This window comes from Barbus barbus (genome assembly GCF_936440315.1).
Source record: "Barbus barbus genome assembly, chromosome: 27".
NCBI classification, from domain to species: Eukaryota; Metazoa; Chordata; class Actinopteri; order Cypriniformes; family Cyprinidae; genus Barbus; species Barbus barbus.
This window is the reverse complement of record NC_136755.1, coordinates 12,601,318-12,623,623: the sequence shown is the minus strand read 5'-3', so window position 1 is coordinate 12,623,623 and position 22,306 is coordinate 12,601,318. Positions and strand designations below refer to the sequence as shown.

The following is a 22,306-nucleotide window of genomic DNA, read 5'->3' as shown; positions in this document are numbered from 1 at the left end:
GCTATTTGCATTTGGAATCTGTTGCTGTCAACTGTCAAGATGAGATCCAAAGAGCTGTCACTATCAGTGAAGCAAGCCATCATTAGGCTGAAAAAACAAAACAAACCCATCAGAGAGATAGCAAAAACATTAGGCGTGGCCAAAACAACAGTTTGGAACATTCTTAAAAAGAAGGAACGCACCGGTGAGCTCAGCAACACCAAAAGACCCGGAAGACCACGGAAAACAACTGTGGTGGATGACCGAAGAATTCTTTCCCTGGTGAAGAAAACACCCTTCACAACAGTTGGCCAGATCAAGAACACTCTCCAGGAGGTAGGTGTATGTGTGTCAAAGTCAACAATCAAGAGAAGACTTCACCAGAGTGAATACAGAGGGTTCACCACAAGATGTAAACCATTGGTGAGCCTCAAAAACAGGAAGGCATCTAAAAAATCCTTCACAGTTCTGGAACAACATCCTATGGACAGATGAGACCAAGATCAACTTGTACCAGAGTGATGGGAAGAGAAGAGTATGGAGAAGGAAAGGAACTGCTCATGATCCTAAGCATACCACCTCATCAGTGAAGCATGGTGGTGGTAGTGTCATGGCGTGGGCATGTATGGCTGGCAGTGGAACTGGTTCTCTTGTATTTATTGATGATGTGACTGCTGACAAAAGCAGCAGGATGAATTCTGAAGTGTTTCGGGCAATATTATCTGCTCATATTCAGCCAAATGCTTCAGAACTCACTGGACGGCGCTTCACATTGCAGATGGACAATGACCCAAAGCATACTGCAAAAGCAACCAAAGAGTTTTTGAAGGGAAAGAAGTGGACTGTTATGCAATGGCCAAGTCAATCACCTGACTGTAATTGACTGCAAAGGATTTGCAACCAAGTATTGAAAAGTGAAAGTTTGATTTCTGATTATTATTCAGTCCCATTACTTTTGGTCCCTTAACAAGTGGAAGGCACAAATGCAAACTGTTGTAATTCCTACACCGTTCACCTGATTTGGATGTAAATACCCTCAAATTAAAGCTGACAGTCTGCAGTTAAAGCACATCTTGTTCGTTTCATTTGAAATCCATTGTGGTGGTGTATAGAGCCAAAAATGTTAGAATTGTCGATGTCCCAATATTTATGGACCTGACTGTATGTAGAACTAACTGCGTGTGACCTTTCCAGCGTAATTGCGTAATGCGTTAAGTTGTGGACGCACATCATGGAGCTAGTGCAAAACTAAAATTTATGGTTAAAAAGTATATAAATTTGTATTTTGTTTTTAGAAAATGACCAATCATTTCGCTAGATAAAAATAGCTGCATGGAAACGGCAATTTAGACCTTCAACCCATTGGGTCCCATTGATGTCCACTATATGGAGAAAAATCCTGCAATGTTTTCCTCAAAAACCTTAATTTCTTTCGACTGAAGAAAGAAAGACATGTACATCTTGGATAACATGGGGGTGAGTAAATAACCAGGAATTTTTTTTTTTATTCTATAAGTGAACTAATCCTTTAAGTACATGTCATTGTACTGAATTTAATTTACTTTAAAAAATGTGCTTAATTTGCATGAAAATAATGTCTTTTTATTTCTGAGATTCACTCATTTGTCCTTTGCTTAGACCAGTGCTTCCCAAACCTGTCGTGGAGGCCCCCCTGCCCTGCACCTTTTGTATGTCTACCTCATCTAACACACCTGATTCCACTCATCAGCTCATTAGTAGAGACTGTAATAATTAAATTGGGTGCGTCTGATTAGGGAGACATACAAAATGTGCAGGGCAGGGGGTCCTTCAGGACAGGTTTGGGAAGCACTGGCTTAGACCAATAGACAGTGTCCTCCTCTGCATTAAAGGGTCAAGGTTTGTCTGGTTAGCATGGCTTCATTAGCTCCTGCTGGTAGATTTTGTACACCATCTGACTGCAAAAGCATACTTCTGGGCTCAGCGAGCAACTGAGCTCAGCAACTGCCATTGAGATTAATGGGAATGCTAACTAGGGATGCACGATATTGTTTTTTGCCGATATTTGATATGCCGATATTTTTCATCTAATTTTGGCCGATGCCAATACCGATAAATTTCCTTTTGTTTGGAAACAACACCAAGTCTGTGCAGAAATTATAAGCAAAATATTTTTAAAATGTTGGTTAATTTTTAACGAACTTATTTATTAGAATTAAATAAAAAATAATGAAGGTGTTTTTGACAGTACATTGAAGCTTTGAAAATAACTATAAATAAACTACATCAATTGCTGCATTCCCCCCCCCCCCCAGAAAGATGCAGTGTTAACCCTAACAATTTATTTTAAGATTTAACATTTGTAGATGGTCTAAAACAAAAGAGTTGTAAAAATTCTGAAAATCTTTTAGAGCTCATGATTTGTTTAAAAAATAAAACATTTCACATTAATGAATAAATTAGTGTATATAAAATTATTTAATTTACAACTGTCATTGAATCAAAACATTGTTTTAATTAGAAGTAGGCCAACAGCGCCCCCTACAGATTAAATCTCCTTATCGAACGGGTGTTAGGACCCAGGGGAGGCTGCCACTGCACTTTACTGTTTATACACTGAACGCGTACGTGCTTTCACAGATTAAGTGTAGCAATCTAAATCAGTAAATCTAATCGTCATTCAGACAAAACTTTGCTTCAAGAACGAGCCACACTGCTGACGTGATCTAATCACTAGCACACCCTGAGCACATGTGAGTTAACATATTCTCTTATCGGCAAGACATATCGGCATAATTTTTCATATCAGGCCGATGCCGATATTTACATTTAAAGCCATTATCCGACGATTCTGATATCAGTCTGATAATATTGTGCATCTCTAATGCTAACCTAGATAGCATGTGGATATGGGCCACTCAAGGCAATGATACGGCACTGCTGACCTTCTTATGGCCCGTATAAATTGGATGTAAGCCTGAAGTGGCCCACATGTAAAATAGCAAAAATTGTCCCAAATGTATCAAATCACATGTGGTCCTCTGTAGGCAAAGATGTGGTATTCACGGCAATGTGTAATCTGAATGTGACCCTAAAGTGGCCCATGGGGTAAATAGTAAATATGGCCCAAATAGTGCCAACCAAATGTGGTCCACCTTTAGCAAAAATGTGGCACTATCGACAAAGGCTAATCAGGGTGTAAACCAAATGTGGTCCTCATATGTTTCAGCAAATGTGGCCCAGGTATATTAAAACATATCTGGGCCAATTTTGGCAAATATAAGGCATGGTAAGCACTGGTTAATGTGGCTGTGAGCTTAAAGTGGCCCTTACATGATGGCACAAATGTGGCATCATGTAAGTTTTGTCAAAAATATGGTAAGCACTGGCTAATGTGGCTGTGAGTCTAAAGTTGCCCGCATATGATGCCACAAATGTGGCCCAGTTATCCAAAACCGTATCTGGGCCAGTTCTGGCAAAGAAATGGCACAGTGAGCACTGGCTAATCTGGCTGTGAGCCTAACTTGTCCCACATTTGACATGGCAAATATGCCCCATATATTATAAAGCAGATGAGGGCCACTTCTGGTTTGGATGTTGCACTTGACACTGGCTAATAGAAATGGAAGTTTAAAATTGTAAATATGGCTTAATAGAATTTGGCTACTTTTAGTAAGAGGCAACAGAGTTAACTGATGCAGGATGATCTGGATAGGAGTCTTAATAAGGCTACATACCCACCCAGACAGCAACCAGTGTCAACTATGTTGCTTTCTAGGCAGCAATTTATTTTTTAAAGATGCTTTTAATTGCAGTTTTTTATGTGTACTGTGCAGCATAAAAACAGAAGTGCACTATAATGATAGTTCTTACTGTCAAGGTTTCTGTTAATTTGGACTTTGTTTTCATTTTGCACCGTTTCCCTTGTGTCTTGTATTATTCTGTTCAGGTGTGCCTAGTTAATTATCCTTGTTAGGTCTGAGTACTTAAGTTTGTGTGTTCAATTTGAGTTTGTTTGGTCTTACGTCTACATGTCTTAAATGTTGCTGTGCTACATTGTGATTGTATTTACCATTGTTGGATTAAAGACTTATGATATGTAACTTTTCATCTTCATCGTGCACTCTTTAACGCATCGTAGCCGTGACACTTAGACTTACTGTGTAAGTAGAGTCTGAGTGAGAAGCATTTAGGTTCAAACTTGTGAAGCATTATTTTAAAGTATTGGAATGTGTGACATTTGAATTGCTGCTTTTGCAAAACCTGGGTCAGGATGTTTTTACCAAGTAGGACACGTTTCTGGAACTTATTTGAACATTTAGGGAGGACATTTTTAAATTTATTTTAAAAATTTGTTATGTTGATGCATAACTCACTTAAGGCATAGTGTGGCCAAAATAATGTATATTTGTGGTTTATTTGGTTCATCATTAGCTAAAATGTGGCTGTGCCGTGGCCTGCTTGTGGACCACTGCCAAAATGCCACCATTCCATGCAGCATGTGGGCCACATGATGAATATGGGGATGACCAGGGTTAGAATAAAAATCAACTGTGGCCCACATTAGGGCCAGTTTTGGTTTATGTGGTTTGCTTACATGCGGCAGTGCTAAGGTTTACTTGAGGCCTAAATCTGCAAACAGGACCTGACTGCCCAAATGCCATTATTCCACATGGTATGTGGGCTGGAGCAAGGTGTTGGATCCGGGCCAGAATTAAGTTTTGCTTTATTATTATTATTTATTTGTTGTCACGGCTGCCACGCGGCCTTCCTATGGCTTGCTTGTGGCCCAAATTTGGTAAACAGGAGCGGACCGCCCAAGTGCCATCATTCCACGCGGTATGTGGGCCAGATTAAAGTGTCAGGTGTGGGTCTGATCTGGGCCTCAGGAATTTTGCTATCTGGGAATGGATGGCTTTATCCAGTTATTCTAGGCCTCCTTGCTCTGCTCTCAAAAGTGGTGATTCTCTCACCTGTTGAGCTCTTTGTTCCTCCAGGAGGCTCATGATCTCAAAGCTTGGCTTAAATAAATCACCTGATAAATCACCACAATGTGCTAGAGTCTTTGTGAAAGCATTTACCTTTCTGTGTCTGTTAAGGTGCTGAAGTTCCAGACAGGCCTTTGTAAAACTGCCATCATTTAAATGCATAGGCCTGAAAAGACCCCAGCGAAATGTAAATCTGCTCAGTAGACCGTTCTGCTAGATTTCTCTAAAATGTTAAAAGAAGCTTTCTAAACTCGTTATTTCGTTATTTCAATAGAAGTTTTTTGGAGCGTTCAGACAATAATTAGATCAGAGCTATCTTAAGAAGCTTTTTAGAAGACCGTATTAGAACGGCACCCTTAATCATGGCTTGTCATGGGTATGTTGACTTTAAAGTGGTTAAAAGCACAGATACGTCACCTGGTCAAAAAGGGAAATGCACTGCGAATGTTTTTGAAATTAGATGGTGCATTTTAAATGTCTGTGGCATGTTGACTGTTGCCAGAGCTCACAAATAAAAGTTTGTTTTTGTGTACGGCTGACATAAAAGGCAGTGAAGAAACCAAGCGAGAGAAGTGAATATTTTGGCATGACAGTAAGGAGGAGAGTGCTTATCCTTTTGATTCTCTCAGATGGTGTATCCCTCAACACTCCCTCCATTAGGAAGATCTAAATGCAACTCCTTGTGGTAATTACTTCCATCAATCACGTCAATGTTGAGCTAAAGGGATTCGTGCCTCACATCCCTATACTGTTGGCCAGATAAATCCTGATAATGATATATTAATGATGCTACAGTTAGCCTTTGCAGCTGTTTTCTTACACTCTGACTGATCTTCCTGAATGTTACTTACACTTTTTAGTATCCAAGAAGGTCTAATAGACCTGGAAAGAGCTATGCGTTAATTTCTATACTTTTATGCCTGGTTGATGCCATCTTTGCTGCATAGTTACACAGTCTCGGATGCATTTGTTTCTTTTTGAGACAATAACCTGAGCTGTGCCTTGTATGTTGGTCTGTTATTTTCCCAACCAGGCTTGAGTAGCTAGCAAGACCGCCTTCATTGAAAAGCATCAAAATTTTTTGTGGTAAAACCTCTACTGTAATATAATAGTCAATATATGGTCAATGGAAAAATATGCTTATTGGCACATAATGGTGTTATTGCATCTACCAGCTGCTGAATGTGCAGTAGGGCTTAGTGGTTTAACAATATTGTGATGATGGTATAAAGTGTCTATCATTATATATTTTGGTATATCGTCCACCCAAATTTTGTGGCCAAAAAAGTCTGTCAAGTTTAGGAATGTATGAAGCAGAGCTCAAACCAAGCAGCTTTCTGTTGGTCAACGTGATGAATCCATGTGACCAACTTGATCCCGTTGCAAAATCTGTGTGGGGAAATCTTTCACCCTCGTGTCAAAATCCTAATCGTGTTGATTCCTATTGAAATTAAAAATTCACCAAACAACTGTAAAAGTGACAGCGCTTTACCTGCCAAAGTTAAACATTAAAGTCTAAAAATAATTGAGAAATAAGAGGACATGGGGACATTGCCTTTAGAGGGAGAGCGAGTCCGTTATTACATTTTCTTTTCTTTGGAATAACGTGTCGTGCACCAATGAATTGTTCACAATAAGATCAGGAATGTATGTAAGTTGAACAGTACATGGGGCAATTTTGTTTTTATGTTGACTTTGTTGTCAAGACGTTGGTGGTTGGGAATCTTTTCCCATCTCTTGTGCTTCACTGAGGGGAGTGCCAAGGTGTTTACCCGCAAGACTGACTCCATGATAATCTGGCTACGGTCACAGGACACGCATATTTACTGAGACCTGGTTGGTCTAGGAGGCTAATCCATATCTTTATGGCCTCTCAGGGTGACAGAAACTACAAGTGGTGACAGGTGGCCACGTTAAAGTGACAGCAGACACTGTTTTTTACTCAAAGCCAGTTCATTACGCAGAGACTCTTCAGTTGAAAAGTTAAAGATGAAAATTCATCACCCTCATGCTATTCCAAACTCTTATGCCATTATCCTTTCCATGGAGATTTTTTAAAAAGAAATCATTCGTGTTATTAATGAGTTTATTACAAGACTTGGTTGTTTAAGCAAGTCATACGTTGAACATCCATATTTCAGCCCCCTCTGTCTGTGTGTGTGTGTGTGTGTGTGTGTGGTAGGGTACATTTCACTGTGCAAACACTGGTGTGGTCACTACATTCCTCCACGAGGCTTATGTTTCATCACTCTCACTGGATGAACTAGAATGTTTATGTGTGGCCAGTGGGTGGCTCACTTAGTGTTAGGAGGGAAACAGGGCTATAGGTCAACCTCTCCATGACTAGACCTGGATACACACTTGGTTATGTGTAATGAGGGATGTATTGACATTGGAGGGCTACATGGACTGCCTGTGGTCTACCAACAACTAATACTGTTTTATGATGTTAATCTGGTTTGGTTTCCCAATGAAGGAACCATTAACTTTTTGCATTATTGTCAGTTTTAAACTTTAAACTGTTGATCGTTATTGGAAGCATGTAAAAAAAAAAAAATTAAAGGTAAACCTAAAAAACAAAATCTCACAGTTGCACCTTTATTTCTCATAATTGCAATTTTATATCTGACAATGCTACTTTGATATCTCCCAATTGCAACTTTGTCTCATAACTGTGATAGCATATTTCACAACTGCAACTTAATATCTCACACTTACACCTAGTTCTCAATAGTACGACTGTACATCACATAAATACCATTTCAAAATATGACTATATAACAAAATTATAATTTAATTTGCCGTAACTGTGCCTTTAAATTGTGACTGTTTCTTATTTTAGACTCATAACTACTTGTTTCATTTTTTTACTTTGCATTGGAACTGATTTCTGTAGATCATTTAGTGCAATTTAAAGTCAACACGACATCAATATTGACCTTATTTACTTTTTGAAGCACATTGCTGGTCTCCATTCTGGGATGGAACATCTGCTTTCACGATCTAGTCAATTCCAGGTAGATAAAATCAAGCCCTGTCCAAGCATGTTTACTTTAAGAAGACTTCTTTGCCTTCTTCTTGCGTATGGTTTCAGAAGTGTGACGTGCAATGATTAATCTTTTCTTTACTCCATCAAATTATAGTATCACCTGTCTCATTCAGCCCTGACATCATATCAATATTACATTTCCAGTTCAGGCCTATCTTAATTGATTTCCTAAGAGATTAGTAGATTAAAAACATTGGATTGGAATGAAAATCTGATTGATGGTTGGGGGCCTTTTCTAAGACACTGCCTTTCTGTCATCAGGCACCAGAGCTGCCTTCTTGATGGTACATTAGACAGACATCTCGTTCACCAGGGATGAACATTTTAAAGTAGATTTCTGCTGTCTTTTTCCAAAGACGGGATAAAAAAAAAAAAAAAAAACGAGGTGATGATTGCAATTTGGTGTTGTTGTCTTCATCTAGACACTCTGTGTGATAATGAAATAGACATAAAGAGGTCTGTATTGATTTTCACTCTTAGCAGGCAATCCTCAAAGTAGGCTATCCCTAGTGTAATAGTTGCAGTTGGTAGATCAAGACTGTGCCATGTTCCAGGACCAACATAATTTTATGTGAGTCTTTTTATGAACATTTCCATTAACCAGATCAGATTTTAGGTTAAGGGCTAGGTTCGGGGCTTGAACAACTTTCATATCTACCTCATTAGGACTATGTTTGTTTGACAAAAATGCTGTTCCAGGACTAACAAAAGATGTTGATCCAGGAACACGTCCAACTTGGCAAATCAAGGTCACCCTGTTTATTCTCATTCATATGAAGTTACAGTACCTTCATGTTTGATTTCAGCTTATTTTGAAGGTATGTTTGCTCCTGTAAAGCTTTCCTCTATTTATTGACATACCTATGAGACCACACGTGCTGCAAAGAGATCAGCTTTCCTTTTATCTATTATGGCTCTGGAGTCATTTTTAAAATTCAGGCCACATTAAAACCAGGCATACATATTAGGTAACCGTATGCCAGGGAGTAGGTGGAATATATAGCCAAGACACATAATAAAACAAACCCACAACCCCTCGTGAATTCAAAGACACAGCATATTTCATTCCACAGATCTACTCAGACACATATGGATGTGGTATAGTGAGAGTTTGGATAATGGCGGTATTGGAACAATGCGCACATGAGCTTTGAATGAATGCTTTTACAGAGTGTTTATAGCAGCAATATAGCAAAGACAAAGAGAATAAAGGGCTCATTGTTTGTGGAAAAGCTGTAAGAGCACAATAATTGCATTTTGTTCGGTTAAAGGTAGTTCTTTGATGTGAGCTGTTGTTTTATCATACATTAGCAATAAACCTTCATGCAGTTCTTTGAAGTAGTGCCAAGGTATCAATATCAATTGGCACATATATATGAGTATATACCATGGTATTTATGTGGTACTCCTAGACTGATGAAGAATACTATGGAAAGACTATTTGCACAGCAAGATTTTACTTTAATAGCTCAAGATTGGCATTTTGATATTAGGGCCCTTTTTTTAGGACGATTTTGCGCAAACTATTTCCCAGTACCATTTAAAGGGTTGCATTCGCACCGACAGTGAGTACCAAGAAGTGACGTAAGCCAGTCAATAGCGACGTCATTTGTACGTGGCGTTCAACAATGTAAACAAAGAAGAACAATGTTAAAAACAGGAGGATTGAGGATGCTGTGATTGGAGCTGTGTTTCGCGGGTTTCACAATAATGGACATGGGATTTCGATGTATACGTCAAGCGATTGAAAGAACGGAAAGGAGGACTGAGAATCTCCAACGACAATTTGCAGTGTTAGATTTCATTGAGGCTGATAGATGCACAAAACGCTGTAGACAAAGTCTTTAGGTAAATGCCGTTTATAAATGCTCTCAGTATGATACAATGTTTACACAGTATATGTTTACATGGTGTTTTAAATCATGGCGTACGCGTTTAGCCAATCAGCGTACACTTACGTCACGGATAGTTCCTAGAACTGTTTTAGACCCTACTCTGAAGCAGGAGCTAATTTAGTTCCTCCAAATGGAGTTCCTGGAACTAAAACCGTTCCTAGTTCCCGCGGTGTGAACACGCCAAAAAGTGGGTAGTTCCACAATTAGTTCGGGCACTATGAAAAGGTTCCTGTGGTGCGAAAGGCCCTATTGGCACTGAAGTACTGGTACTTTTGACCTCGTTGTTTTTGATGACTTGGCTAATTAAAATGGCCTTGTTTTTAACCAGGTACTGAGTCTGTTTCACAAGTTTCTGCTTGTGTGACACTAATACATGCTCATTAAACATCTCCGTATCCCATTTATACCACTAAAATGCTGTTGATTCATTTTATATTGTAATATCTGGCTCTCCCATCTGACTTGTGGGCACAAGTTAAGCTCTTTTCAATAATTAATTGTTGGCATTAAAGATGAATGTGATGCTGGCTATATGAGTATCCACTTATCAGTAACTGTGCAGTTGGGCAGCCCTGTGCATTTCACACAAACGTTTCGATGAAGTCAGCCGTTGCACATCTGAAAAATAAGAGCAGAATCCTTGAAAGAACCCCTCTGGACTTTGTTCAAATTCTGCAAATTTGTCTGAACTGAAGTTTCAGTTAAACTTGGTATACTTTATCTCCATTTGTGGTACCTTAAGCAGATCAGTTGTTTAAGGATCTCCTCTTCCATCAAATAAGAGTGCGAACAAGAGTTTCTTTCTCTCCTCACGCCTCATCAGTTCGGGCAGATGATGGGACATGACAGCCAAAGAGAATGGCGAAGCACGAGTCCTTAAGGTCCCCTCCACCTGCTAATACTCTTTAAACCGAAATAGCCTGTGCTCTTCCCACACTCTGCAGTGAGTCACCAGCGAAAACACACCAGCGTGATATTGTGTTATCTCTCTTACCGAGAGACCAGCCATTGTTCCCAACATGGACTACTACTGCTCAAAGGGTCAGTAAGTTTTTTATTTTTTTGGTATAAGAAATTAATACTTTCCATAAGCAAGATTTCTATTTCTAATAAATGCTGCTTGATCAAAGCAGCACAATATATTGGAATGATTTCTGAAGGATCATGTGGAGACTGGAGTATAATGACTGCTGAAAATTCAGCTTGCCATCACAGGAATAAATTACATTTTAAAATATATGAAAATAGAAAATAGTTATTTTATATTCTAATACCATTTCACAATATCACTGCATTTTTTATCAAATAAATGCAGCCTTGGTTAGCACTGGAGAGATTTCTTTCAAAAAATCATCATATTTACTTAAATTGTGCTGTTGGGCTGCATTGTGAAATTCTCAAGCTAATGACTAATTTGTCGTTTAGCTGAGGCTTTTATCCAAATCAATTTATGGTACCCTTATTGCAGGAACATTCTGTGAGGTTAAGTGTCTTACCCCGTGAAGCATTGTAATTTTAAGTTGTCTTCTCAGCCTGGAGGCTTGACAAGATGGAATATAGCTGCCTGCAAATTAAACAGATAAGAAAATGTCATTCTTTAGGGAAACTTTGTCTTAGGAAGTAGTGATTGTATCTTATTTTTCTTTAAGCATTTGTGACAGGGTTAGTGAAGACTGAAACAGTGGGTCTAGCATAAAATTTTAAATAGGGAAAAATGAAGTGTCAGGGGCAATACAGTACAGAACTGGAAAGGGAAGTCATGTCCTCTAACTTAATGCTGATCTTTAAAAAAATACTAATAATGTAATTCTAAATTACTACTAATAAATCTCTAAATAAATATTTTTTTCATACTGAACATTTTTTACTTGTAGCATTTAAAGTGGGTGATTTTAGTTTCTAGTTTTTATTTTAGACACAATAGTATAAAATTCTCAAGCAGAACCAGCCAGAGGTTGTATCATCTGTCTCTCATAATTTCTATTTTATTGCTTGATTAGAAAACTTAGAAAACTTTGTGGGCCATGAGAGTGTCCTATGTTGAGCATTAATGTGGTATACCTGTTTTTCCTCTGCATGTGTTTATCTTGACTGACAACTCTGCATCTCTGAATTGCTGGCATGAAGTTTATTTCAAGAGTAGAGTAACATTCATAATTTACACTGTTAAGCCTTCTTTGAAACCTGAAAGCCTTGTTGAAAGACTTATTGTTACAGGATCCTCAGCATATCTCTATAAGCCACCATAAAAGTATTTACATTACTATATTTTAAGTTTTTTCATATCAATGCAATAGTTTTGTCATTTTACTTAAACAAAAATCTGAAAAGCTGTTGTATTGACTACTTTAATGTTACTTTTCATCCTTTTTGAAGTTTAAACCCTTCCATATTCATTCATTTGTAATTGCATGACAAACAAGCGACCAGCACAATTTTCATTTCATCATTTGCGTTTCATGGAAAGAGGTTTTGAACAACATGAGGGCATGATGACAAATTTAATATTTAGTGTATACATAGCATCCAAGTGTTCATTATAGAATGCTTTGAACATATGTTGTATTCGCTTACATTGTCCCTTATGTAAATGTGAATTTGGTTTCATGAACACATGAGGATTACAGCTCAGTGAAAATGCTGCTTGGCTGGTGTGCGATGAACTGGAAATGAATACTCATTGTCACCCTCTATTGGGACACCTGGTGCATGAACTCTGAGGACTTGACTATCATCTTTGTCAAAGCTGGAGGCGATAATGGGTTTATGTGTACCGTACATGACCTCTCACTTTCGGTCAAGCCATTAGAGGGTGAGAACGAGATTTCTCATGACAGTTACACTAAGGAAAGCTTTGCTATAGAGGGAAGATGTGATCCGCAGTTCAATAATAGTAAGATATTTATTCAAAACTTTCTGGGCTGGTGCTTTGGAGTTTGGAGGTGTTTCGAGAGTTTTTAGCTCGTTGCTATGTGATTTTAAAGGGTGTTCTGGGTGGTTCAAGACGGTTTCTAGGGCATTTTGGGTCATTAGGTAGCTGCGCATCCAACCACAAATGATATTCTGGTCCCTTGAATTTAAAGGTGTCTTTATGGCTGCTCTGTGCCTGCTTAAAATTTAGACGCAAAGTCATAGGCTATAAAAGCCAAACTAAATTATTCCAGCTTTGACCCACCTACGGAAGCCCATTTCTGCCACCGAATAAAAAATAAAAAAGCTAATTGCGACTTTTTATCTCACAAATCTTTTTTTTTTTTTTTTTTTTTTTTTTTTGCAATTGCAAGTTTACATCTCGCAATTCAGAATTCTCAGAAATTCTCGCAATTTGCAATTCAGAATTGTGAGATATAAACTTTCGATTTTGAGTTATAAAGTCAGAATTGTGAGATCTAAACTCGCTATTCTGACTTTTTTCTCAGAATTGCAAGATATAAACTCACAATTGTGAATGATGTAAATTGGGAGATATAAACTTGCAATTCTGCAGATGAGAATTGGGAGATGTAAACTTGCAATTCTGACTTTTTTTCTTGCAATTGCAAGTTTATATCTTGCAATTGTGACTGAATTTTTTCTAAGAATTGTGAGATATAATTGCAAGTTATAAAGTCCAGTTCTGAGGAGAAAACAGTTATCAGAATTGCGTCTTTATATCTCACAATTCTGACTTCATTTCTCAGAATTGCGAGTTTATATTTTGTAATTCTGGCCTCATAACTTCCAATTGCTAGTTTTATCACACAATTCTGAGAAAAAAGTCAGAATTGTGAGTTTGTATGGCGGAAACAGACTTCCATGCCCACCTCAGCCCCTAGTGTCAAAGTATACAGGTTGTAATTGCTGTAAAAATGCATTTATGTCACTTCTGAGCAGCATTAAACAGTCTGTGTAAAGACACCGACATGCCACTTCAAAAGTGCTTCTGTGCCACCTTTGCAATGTAAAAGGCAAAAACAGCATTACAAAATGAAAAATCAGTTTTACCGTTTTAATGTTAAAAATGAAATTGAGGATCAAAACCCTTACAGCTCCAACCCTTAAGATTGGTGTGGAGTGTTTGACCAGTTCTGCAAATCCACAGTGTACCTCAGGATGCTTGTTCTGTGCTCTCTCCACCTTAATGTACCTCACCTTTGCCCTCTATTTAATGGTGTACTCTTACAGTAATGACAAGGTCAGAGTGGCTGTGTGCTTCTGGTATTTGTGATAGAAGTTTCAGTGAGCAGTCACATTGCCAGCTCCCCCTTCCTCTCGAGTCGGTAATCACGCTTACATCAGAGCTGCAGAATGAAAGGGCTTTATTGTGCTCTGCTGAATCCGCTGAATGAGCGTGGAGCAGTGAGGAGGACATGTACTGCAAAGAGATTTGGAAGCTTTTTATCAGTCTGCCCTGGGACACATGCATTTCAGATGACTATATATTTGAACTATAGCAGACCTTTTTAAGAATGTGTTCACCTCACTTGTGAAAGAGAAATTTCTTAATGCCCTTGGTCTTATTGTGCATTTTTTATTAGTGCATGCTTCTGATGTAACAGATGCTGCATTGGTGGGAGAAATAATAGCAAAATTGACATGATAATTGCAACACATTTTACCTTTTGTAATGCGGTGTTTATGAAAGTGGAACATGATATTCAAAGAGAAAGATGTGCAGAATATGTAGGACTTGATTTTATACATCAGGATTTGATTGATTTTTGAAAAATCTTTATATTAAATATGATATGATTCTTTGCAAGGGACCCCCTTTTAAAAATATAGCTAAATTTGGCTTTATATTTTCATATATAAATATAAATAATATTATAAATGCATTATTATGTTTTTATACTGTGTCAGGAAAAATATTAAGCATAGCATTTCTCTAAAAATAATTTTTGTATTCTTTTTTTTTATTCTTTTTTTTTTATCTTGCAACTGTATTAATGCCTAAACTAATAGACATACTATCAGGGATATTAATTAAATGTGTTTACAGCAGTAAGTTGACAACATTACTTTTCCCTGCTAAGTGTTAGAGTATTTTGAATCATAATTTGTTTTCATTCCTTACTGTTAAAAACTAGGTCTGTCAGTATAATGAAATTACTGTCTCATGATTTGTTTCTTTGGAATAATATGCACCATTAATTAGTGTTCACAGTAAGACCAGGAACATGTGCTGAGAAGTCGTGGCCTAATGGATAGAAAGTCGGACTTGTAACCTGAAGGTTGTGGGTTCGAGTCTCAGGTCCAGCGGGAATTGTCGGTGGTGAGAGTGAATAACCAGCGCTCTCTCCACCTTCAATACCACAACTGAGGTGAGACCCTTGAGCAACCCCCAACTGCTCCCCGGGCGCCGCAGCATAAATGGCTGCCCACTGCTCCGGGTGTGTGTTCACAGTGTTCACTGATGTGTGTGTGCACTTGGATGGGTTAAATGCAGAGCACAAATTCCGAGTATGGGTCACCGTACTTGGCCACATTTCACCTCACTTAAATATGTTAATTTTTGACTTCATGTTCTACTAATATCATAGTATATCCAGTCAAAACCCAAAAGATATAATCAAATCCTGCATAATTCCCTATATAATATAACATTCTGCTTCACTCTCAAATGTGTTGTGATTGCTGTCTTCAAGGATCTGAGCTGCAAACACAAAAGTGGCTGGTTCCAAATATGCATTGTCTGGAAAGTGAAGAGCAACTGAGGTCACAAGCCTGATGTAACACCTTTGTACCCACAAGCACTTCCCTTCAAGTCCCCTTAGTGTCCTGTGTTTAGTGTACTGTAACTCACGGTGGATGATAGCAAGTATTGATAATAAATGCTCACCCGTCACTACTATATTTTAGGTTGTGCTACTCCAAAATCATACATCTTGTTTTAACAGATGGCATTAATGCAGAGCAAGTGTGGGTAAAATAGAGTTAAACGCTGATCGTATAAAGAATGATTAAGTGGCCGAGCAGTTTGACATCTGTGCTGTTGTGCAGCCAGTGATTGTTGGCAGGGCACAAAGCTCACCAATCACTGGGTATTATTAGCCCCAGCATTCCAACAGCACTATGTACTTCTTCAAATTTCCCTCCCCATCTAGCCATTCATCTCTCTGCAAAGGCGCATCTGTGTTAAATCACAGTGAAAAGCAGCCCTGAATGTCTGCTGTATTGAGTTCGCAGGTAGAGGAGACCACACTTTCCTGTCAAATCAGCTCAGATGTAGTCTGCAAACACAGATAAAAGAGAACTTTCCCCATTGTGCTGACTTTTTCAAATAAAACACGTCTGTGATAGAAAGTTGGAACTGTATTAATCTCAGAATCTCAGCACGTGACCTGAAGGTTTAAAAGAAAAATAGGATTAATTTCTACTCTGTGAACTTGAATGGCTTTTAAGTTCATAGATATGCTGCATCTGCACATACATTTTCATGGTCTTGATGTCTTTTTGCACATGATGAACAAATTTTCCAAGCCTGGGAAATTATGGTTCCACCTAATCTAATAATAACAAGACCACCATCATATAACCTATCAGGCGTGTTAAAGGGATAAAACGCCAGGAATGCATGCAAAACAAATGTGGTGGTCTGCAACCTTCATGTGGAGCCTGAAGATATCCCACATTGACCGATTGCTTGGTCTTGCATGCCAAGGTAGAAAAGCACCCTTTTCTCATTAGCTTTTTGTTTATATAGCAAGTTCAGTCGCTGCGATGTACAGTGCACATGTGCTCTGGCTTCACATTAGGCTCTCTGCCTGTTTGGCTTTAGCCAACCATTGTGCCGTAATGAGTGTACGGGAATAGATCAGTGAGTCTTTGTACATTGTTGACCCGTGGTACCTTATCACTAGCTCCTCTGGTTTGATTTAGTTGTAGTCTGTGCTTTAATCATCATGAAAAGAGTATGTATGAGAGCAGCAAAACAATTCCTTAGTTGGGCCTGTGTTGTATTTTACTGTAAGTGGATCCCTGAGGTCATTTTAGCAATTAAAGATGGTGGAAGCCTCATTGACTTGCAGTATGATAGTAATGTGATTGTAACAGAAAAATATAATTAGCCTAGACAGTTTCACAATTTAAAAGGCTGCGATTTAATGAAAAAGATATATAAGCACTATGTTTCAGAGATTAGCGCAGCACTGTGTTTATTTACACACAAGCAGCTCATGTTCAGGTGATTACTTTTCTTTTACATTGTAATTACATTTGCAGTATTTCTTAGTTTAATACTTTCGTTTTATAATAATTGTTTTTATTATTACTATAAATATAAAATATAATAAAAATATAATAATAATAATTATTATAATCAAATTGGTGTGTAATCACAAAATTCTTGGACAAAATGGGTCTTTTAAACAAGCAAACTATGATTTTTTTTTTTAAATTATATTTTTGAAATGTATAAAAAAATAGTAATACCAAAAATTTCAATTAGATTTTTCCCTAAACTGTGCAACCCTAGCAGGTGTGTAGTCTAAATGTCGAGTTCTGTCATGAAACTCTAGATGGCCCAGGTTCCTCTGAAACCCTCCACCTTCCCCAGCTGCTCCTGTATAGATCTGCTACGGGTTATTATATATGCTATTTGTGCAGCAGCAGTATGTCTTAAATACTCAGCACCGTATGGGTGCTTTGCAGCAGCAGCAATAATCTACAACAACAGCAATAACAAACAGCAGCAGCAGCAGTGTAGCAGATCTATTCCGCCAAAACCAAATACATTAACATTATCATATTCATTACCATGCTAAAATCGTCAGAGAATTGTCATGAAAGAAATGTGTTTACAAAATAGGGCTGTGCAATTAATCGCAGGCGATTCTCATCTTTCATAATGGTGCGGCTTTTTTGTCTCAGTAATAGTTTATGGAAATGGGCTTCGCAATGTCAATATCTAGAAAGCAATGTGGCTGATGTAATGGGGCTCAAGGTCTGGGTCTAAAAAATAAGTTTTTTTTAAATCTGAAATTTAGGGCATTTTAAGCCTGTATTGGACAGGACAGTTGAGTAGAGATAGGAAGCGAACGGAGAGGGGAACAGGATCAGGAAAGGATCTCAAGCCAAGGCTCGAACCGAGGTGACCCGGAACTCTACGTGATATGTCAGAGCGCTGCCCACAGGGAATTAGATTTTTTATTTTTTTATTTTTTTATTAATGAAACAATGAATTATGATATAAAACAAATAAGAAAAATGTAAGTTTCTGCACTAATTCTAGGTTACAAATCAAATAAGTGCTTTTGTGCATGAGAACAAAATTTAAGTCTGTGTATTAAAAAAACAAAAAACAAAACAAAACTAGTCCCTCAAGTTATGCTGATAATATGATTTGTTAAAAAAGGAAAAATGGTAATTATATTATAAAAATGCAAAATAGAAGCATTTTCACCAATACTCTTAAAAGTCTAGGCCCGGTAGATTGTGTGTAAAGATTATTTAAAGTATCAATAAACTGGACATTTTTCACATCCATGCTCAAGTTCAGACTTTTAATTGATTATGTGGGAATGGTTATTAGCTAGTGCAGATATCAACTGATTTGTTTGCCTGGCAAATATATTGTTCTTTTATTACAGCCCAGACATAATTTTTTTTATTTTGTGAGCACTCACTCTTACAAATCAATATAGAGCCTAATTTTTGAGACATCTTTACTTTTCCGTTTCTTTCAAACCCAGTCCAACAGGAACCATGGGAGTTTCATGCAGGCATTTCCAGCTTTTGTTCAATAGCTTGATGCTGGCCCTTAGAGAAATATATTTCTTTGTTGGAGCAATTGAGAGACAGTCCTTTGATGTATTTAGAGCTGAAACATACCACACTGTGCACATAATGATAAAATGTATTAGTCTAGCATCATTTCAGCTGGCTTGACATTGTTGTCAGGTAAAAATCACACTGAATTTATTCACAGCTTCCTGTTTTGGGTTTGTTTAGCGCATTGTGTAATTTATAAGCACACATTGTATAAAGCAGTTCACAGAAGACTTCGCTTATTTGAACAAACCAAATGTCATATGGTGTGTTTTCAGCAAACTCGTTCAAGTTTAGAAAAAGTATTTCAACAAGCGAGTTTTCAGCTTTATCTTTGCCCAAGATAAAAATAGCCCTCTGGGTTCTGGCACTGCCAGCAGCATTAAGACCGAAGCGATTGCTGTGTTGAATCAATTGTTTTTTTATGCAGCCTCTTTTTTGTTGACATAGCCAGAGTGGGTCATGTGCTAATCCAGCAACAGGAAGTTATGAGTGCCACCATCCTCTCCCTCTGACACACAAATATACACACAGTGCTTTCTCACTTTCGCTCCGCCTGTGCTTCTCACTCAGAGACACGTGTGGCAATGCTTTAAACGGTTTGTGTGCATGGATCTTAAGACCTTTCTCATGTTTCTGTGGTCTGACTTCAGCGAGTAAGACTGGAGCCGGTCTTGGGTCAGTGTCTCACTCTGGAGCACTGCCACTGCTGAAGGACATGTGAGTGTCACCACAACATTACCTTTACTGAAGCCATGCTGGATTCACACACACATTCACACATTGACTCAAACACTCCCTCACTCATTTACTCACACTACAGTCGCCTGCCAACATTTCCATCAGCAGAATTAAGGGTATGACCAAATATGTAGGTGGTGTGGGTGATTTTATATTATGATATATATGCTATATAGTTCAAACGAATTTTTAAAATGTATTTTTGTTCAGCAAGGACTCATTCGATTGATCAAAAGTGACAGTAAATACATGTATAATGTAAACAAATGTTGTTCTTTTGTACTTTTTAACATTGATAATTAAAAAAAATGTTTCTTGAGCACAAATCAGCATATTAGAATGATTTCTGAGGATCATGTGACACTAAAGTCTGCAGTATTGATGCTGAAAATTTAGCTTTGCCATCACATGAATAAAATACATTTTAAACTATACTAAAATAGAAAATTAAATTTTTTTTATTTATTTTTTTGTTTTTTTTGTTTCGCACAATATATCATGATATTAACAGTACAGCAGGATCAGTACCTTTTTTCTTGTCCATTGCACAACATATACCATCATGCTGCCTGAGCCGAAGATTGTGAGATAAGCATCTTGAACTCTGAATAAACATTATACGTGGTGCTTTTCCAGAACTGTTGACGTAATGTTAACATTGAACCATTCAACCCTCCATTGTTCACAGCCCCCTCACACCCTTATCCTCCAACTGGATTTTTTCCCCTCCTCAGGGAATGTTTCATTTTTCTCCATCTATGACTCATGGATGGCCCTCGTTTTGTTAGCAGGATGGCTCATAGCTGTCTGATATCGGTCGGAGGAGCAGTGAGGCAGGGACAGGGCCCTTTATCTCTCACCTGAGTGTCTGATTACAGCCATCTTCAGGGAGATGTGTCAGACACAGAGCGAGCGCTGGACCACAGGATGACGTAGAAACACCTCCCCCTCGATTTATCACTCTCTCCTTCTGTATGTGGCTGTCGACTTAAGACTGCATGGAAATGATTCAAAGAACTCCCTCAGAATGACAAATTATAACAGCACAAAGCAAAATTTACAGAGTGTGAAGTCGCCACAGTTTTACATGTGTTCCATTTTATTACTTTCCCTGAAGTCCATATGTGGTCAATATTTCTTTTCGCAAGTTAGTTTTTATGACTATTTTCATCCATATCTGACCATAAGAATCGAACAGGCTGTTTATGCAACTTCCCCTTTAAGACTAAAATATCTTTTGAAAGAACCTTGCCAAAGTACTGAGAAAGTTTCCTGTAAGCTGGGAAATGGCCCCTTTAAGTGAATTCAGAAAAGATAGATGGATGATGCCAAACGTCAAACCCCAGATGACTCACTCGTGAGGAATGTAAATATGAAGCGTACGAGATTCATTCATCATTCATGCTGAAATACGCTGCTGAGCAGGAGAAATCTGTCGCTGATTATATGCAATTCTAAGCTAAAATTAGAAATATTAGGAAGGACATTATTTGCATACTACTTCTAAAAGGATTCTTATCAGTGAAGGTTTTTTTTATTTGTCATAGTTGTTGACTGGTTGGCAGTAGCACATGTTTTAGTGTATCATTCTCAGGAATTTGTCCATGCTTCCTGCTGTTGTACTCCAATTAAACGTTTCCTTTAGTAGGCCATCTGCCATTACCCATCAGCAGGAGGTGAGGGATTTCAGCTCTCGAGAGCGGAAATTGTAAAGGGCTCCGAGTAAATGATTGATGAAGTCAATCCTGACACAGACAGAAGACCGTAGCTTTGATTGTATCTGCAAGTGTGAGAGCGAGTGACATTAAGCACATGTTGATGAAGGATACTCACTTTCATTCTTGTACTGTTTGTTATCCTCCTCTTTCGCCATTGTACAGGCATCGTAACTACCATTTAAACGTTTGGGGTCAGCAATTTTTAATTTTCTGAAGAAATTATTCAGCAAGGACACATTAGATTGATCAAATTGGAGTAATTTCCATCGAAAATTCTGCTTTGCCATCAGAGGAATAAACTAGATTTTAAAATATATTAAAATAAAAAAGTTATTTTAAATTGTATTTATGTTTCACAGTATTACCATGTTTTTGATCAAATAAATGCAGCTTTGGTGAGCATAAAAGACTTCTTTCAAAGCGGCAAAATGCAAAAACTTCTTATTGTCTTTTGTGTTGAAATATGTACCATAAACTAAACTTTTTTGGTTTTTTTTTTCGTCTCTTTCCAGATTACCACTCTAATCAATCACAAAGACAAGCTCAAGAAGACGGAGAAGACCTTACGGGCCATCCAGAGAGTGGGGCAGGCAGTCAGTGTTGCAGTTGGCCGCTTTGTGGCAGTGGGTGAAGCCATTGCAGCAGAGAATGAAGACTTGAAGGACGAGATGGGACTGGCTTGCTTTGAGGCCCGGAGAGCAGGTTAGTCTGACACTATTCAACTGGAAGGCACTCAACTGCAATGACACAGTTTTAATGGGTAGAGTTACCAGGCAACGAGGAACAGGAAATGGACAGCTGGGTTAAACATTGTGGAACTTGTCAACAAGCTCAGGACTGCCTGTCAGGGTTGTACACCATGTAAAATTGATTTGAAATTCCTTTCAATTTTAATTTAATTGATGTAGCATACAGGAATTGCATTTCAAATTGAATTTAAGGAAGTATAAATAAAATGGAATGAAATTCAGAGACATATAACTGTTGTAAATGCATTTTCTAATGATTCTTTATTTTTTCTTTATAACAGTAAACATGATATCATACATGCAACATATGAGGTACTTCAAGAAATGTTAGATCATAATAATATTCAATCATTGAAATGGCGTCTACAAAAATGAGTATTTCAAAAGTTTTTACAATTTTCAGCAGCCGTTACTTAAATCTTAAGTGTCACATGATCCATCAGAAATGTTGAGAACAGTT

General features: G+C 37.9%; 1 protein-coding gene across 2 annotated transcripts in view; it reads left to right on the top strand.

Moving 5' to 3' along the window:
* The window catches only part of LOC306846842 (alpha-catulin-like), a 59,754-nt gene that overhangs the window by 7,761 nt on the left and 29,687 nt on the right, over positions 1-22,306 (top strand). For both annotated transcript variants that reach the window (XM_079380483.1, XM_079380484.1), the window contains exon 2: positions 21,610-21,799. In XM_079380483.1, the coding sequence (XP_079236609.1) occupies positions 21,610-21,799 (190 nt within the window). The remainder of the gene's footprint in view (positions 1-21,609; positions 21,800-22,306) is intronic.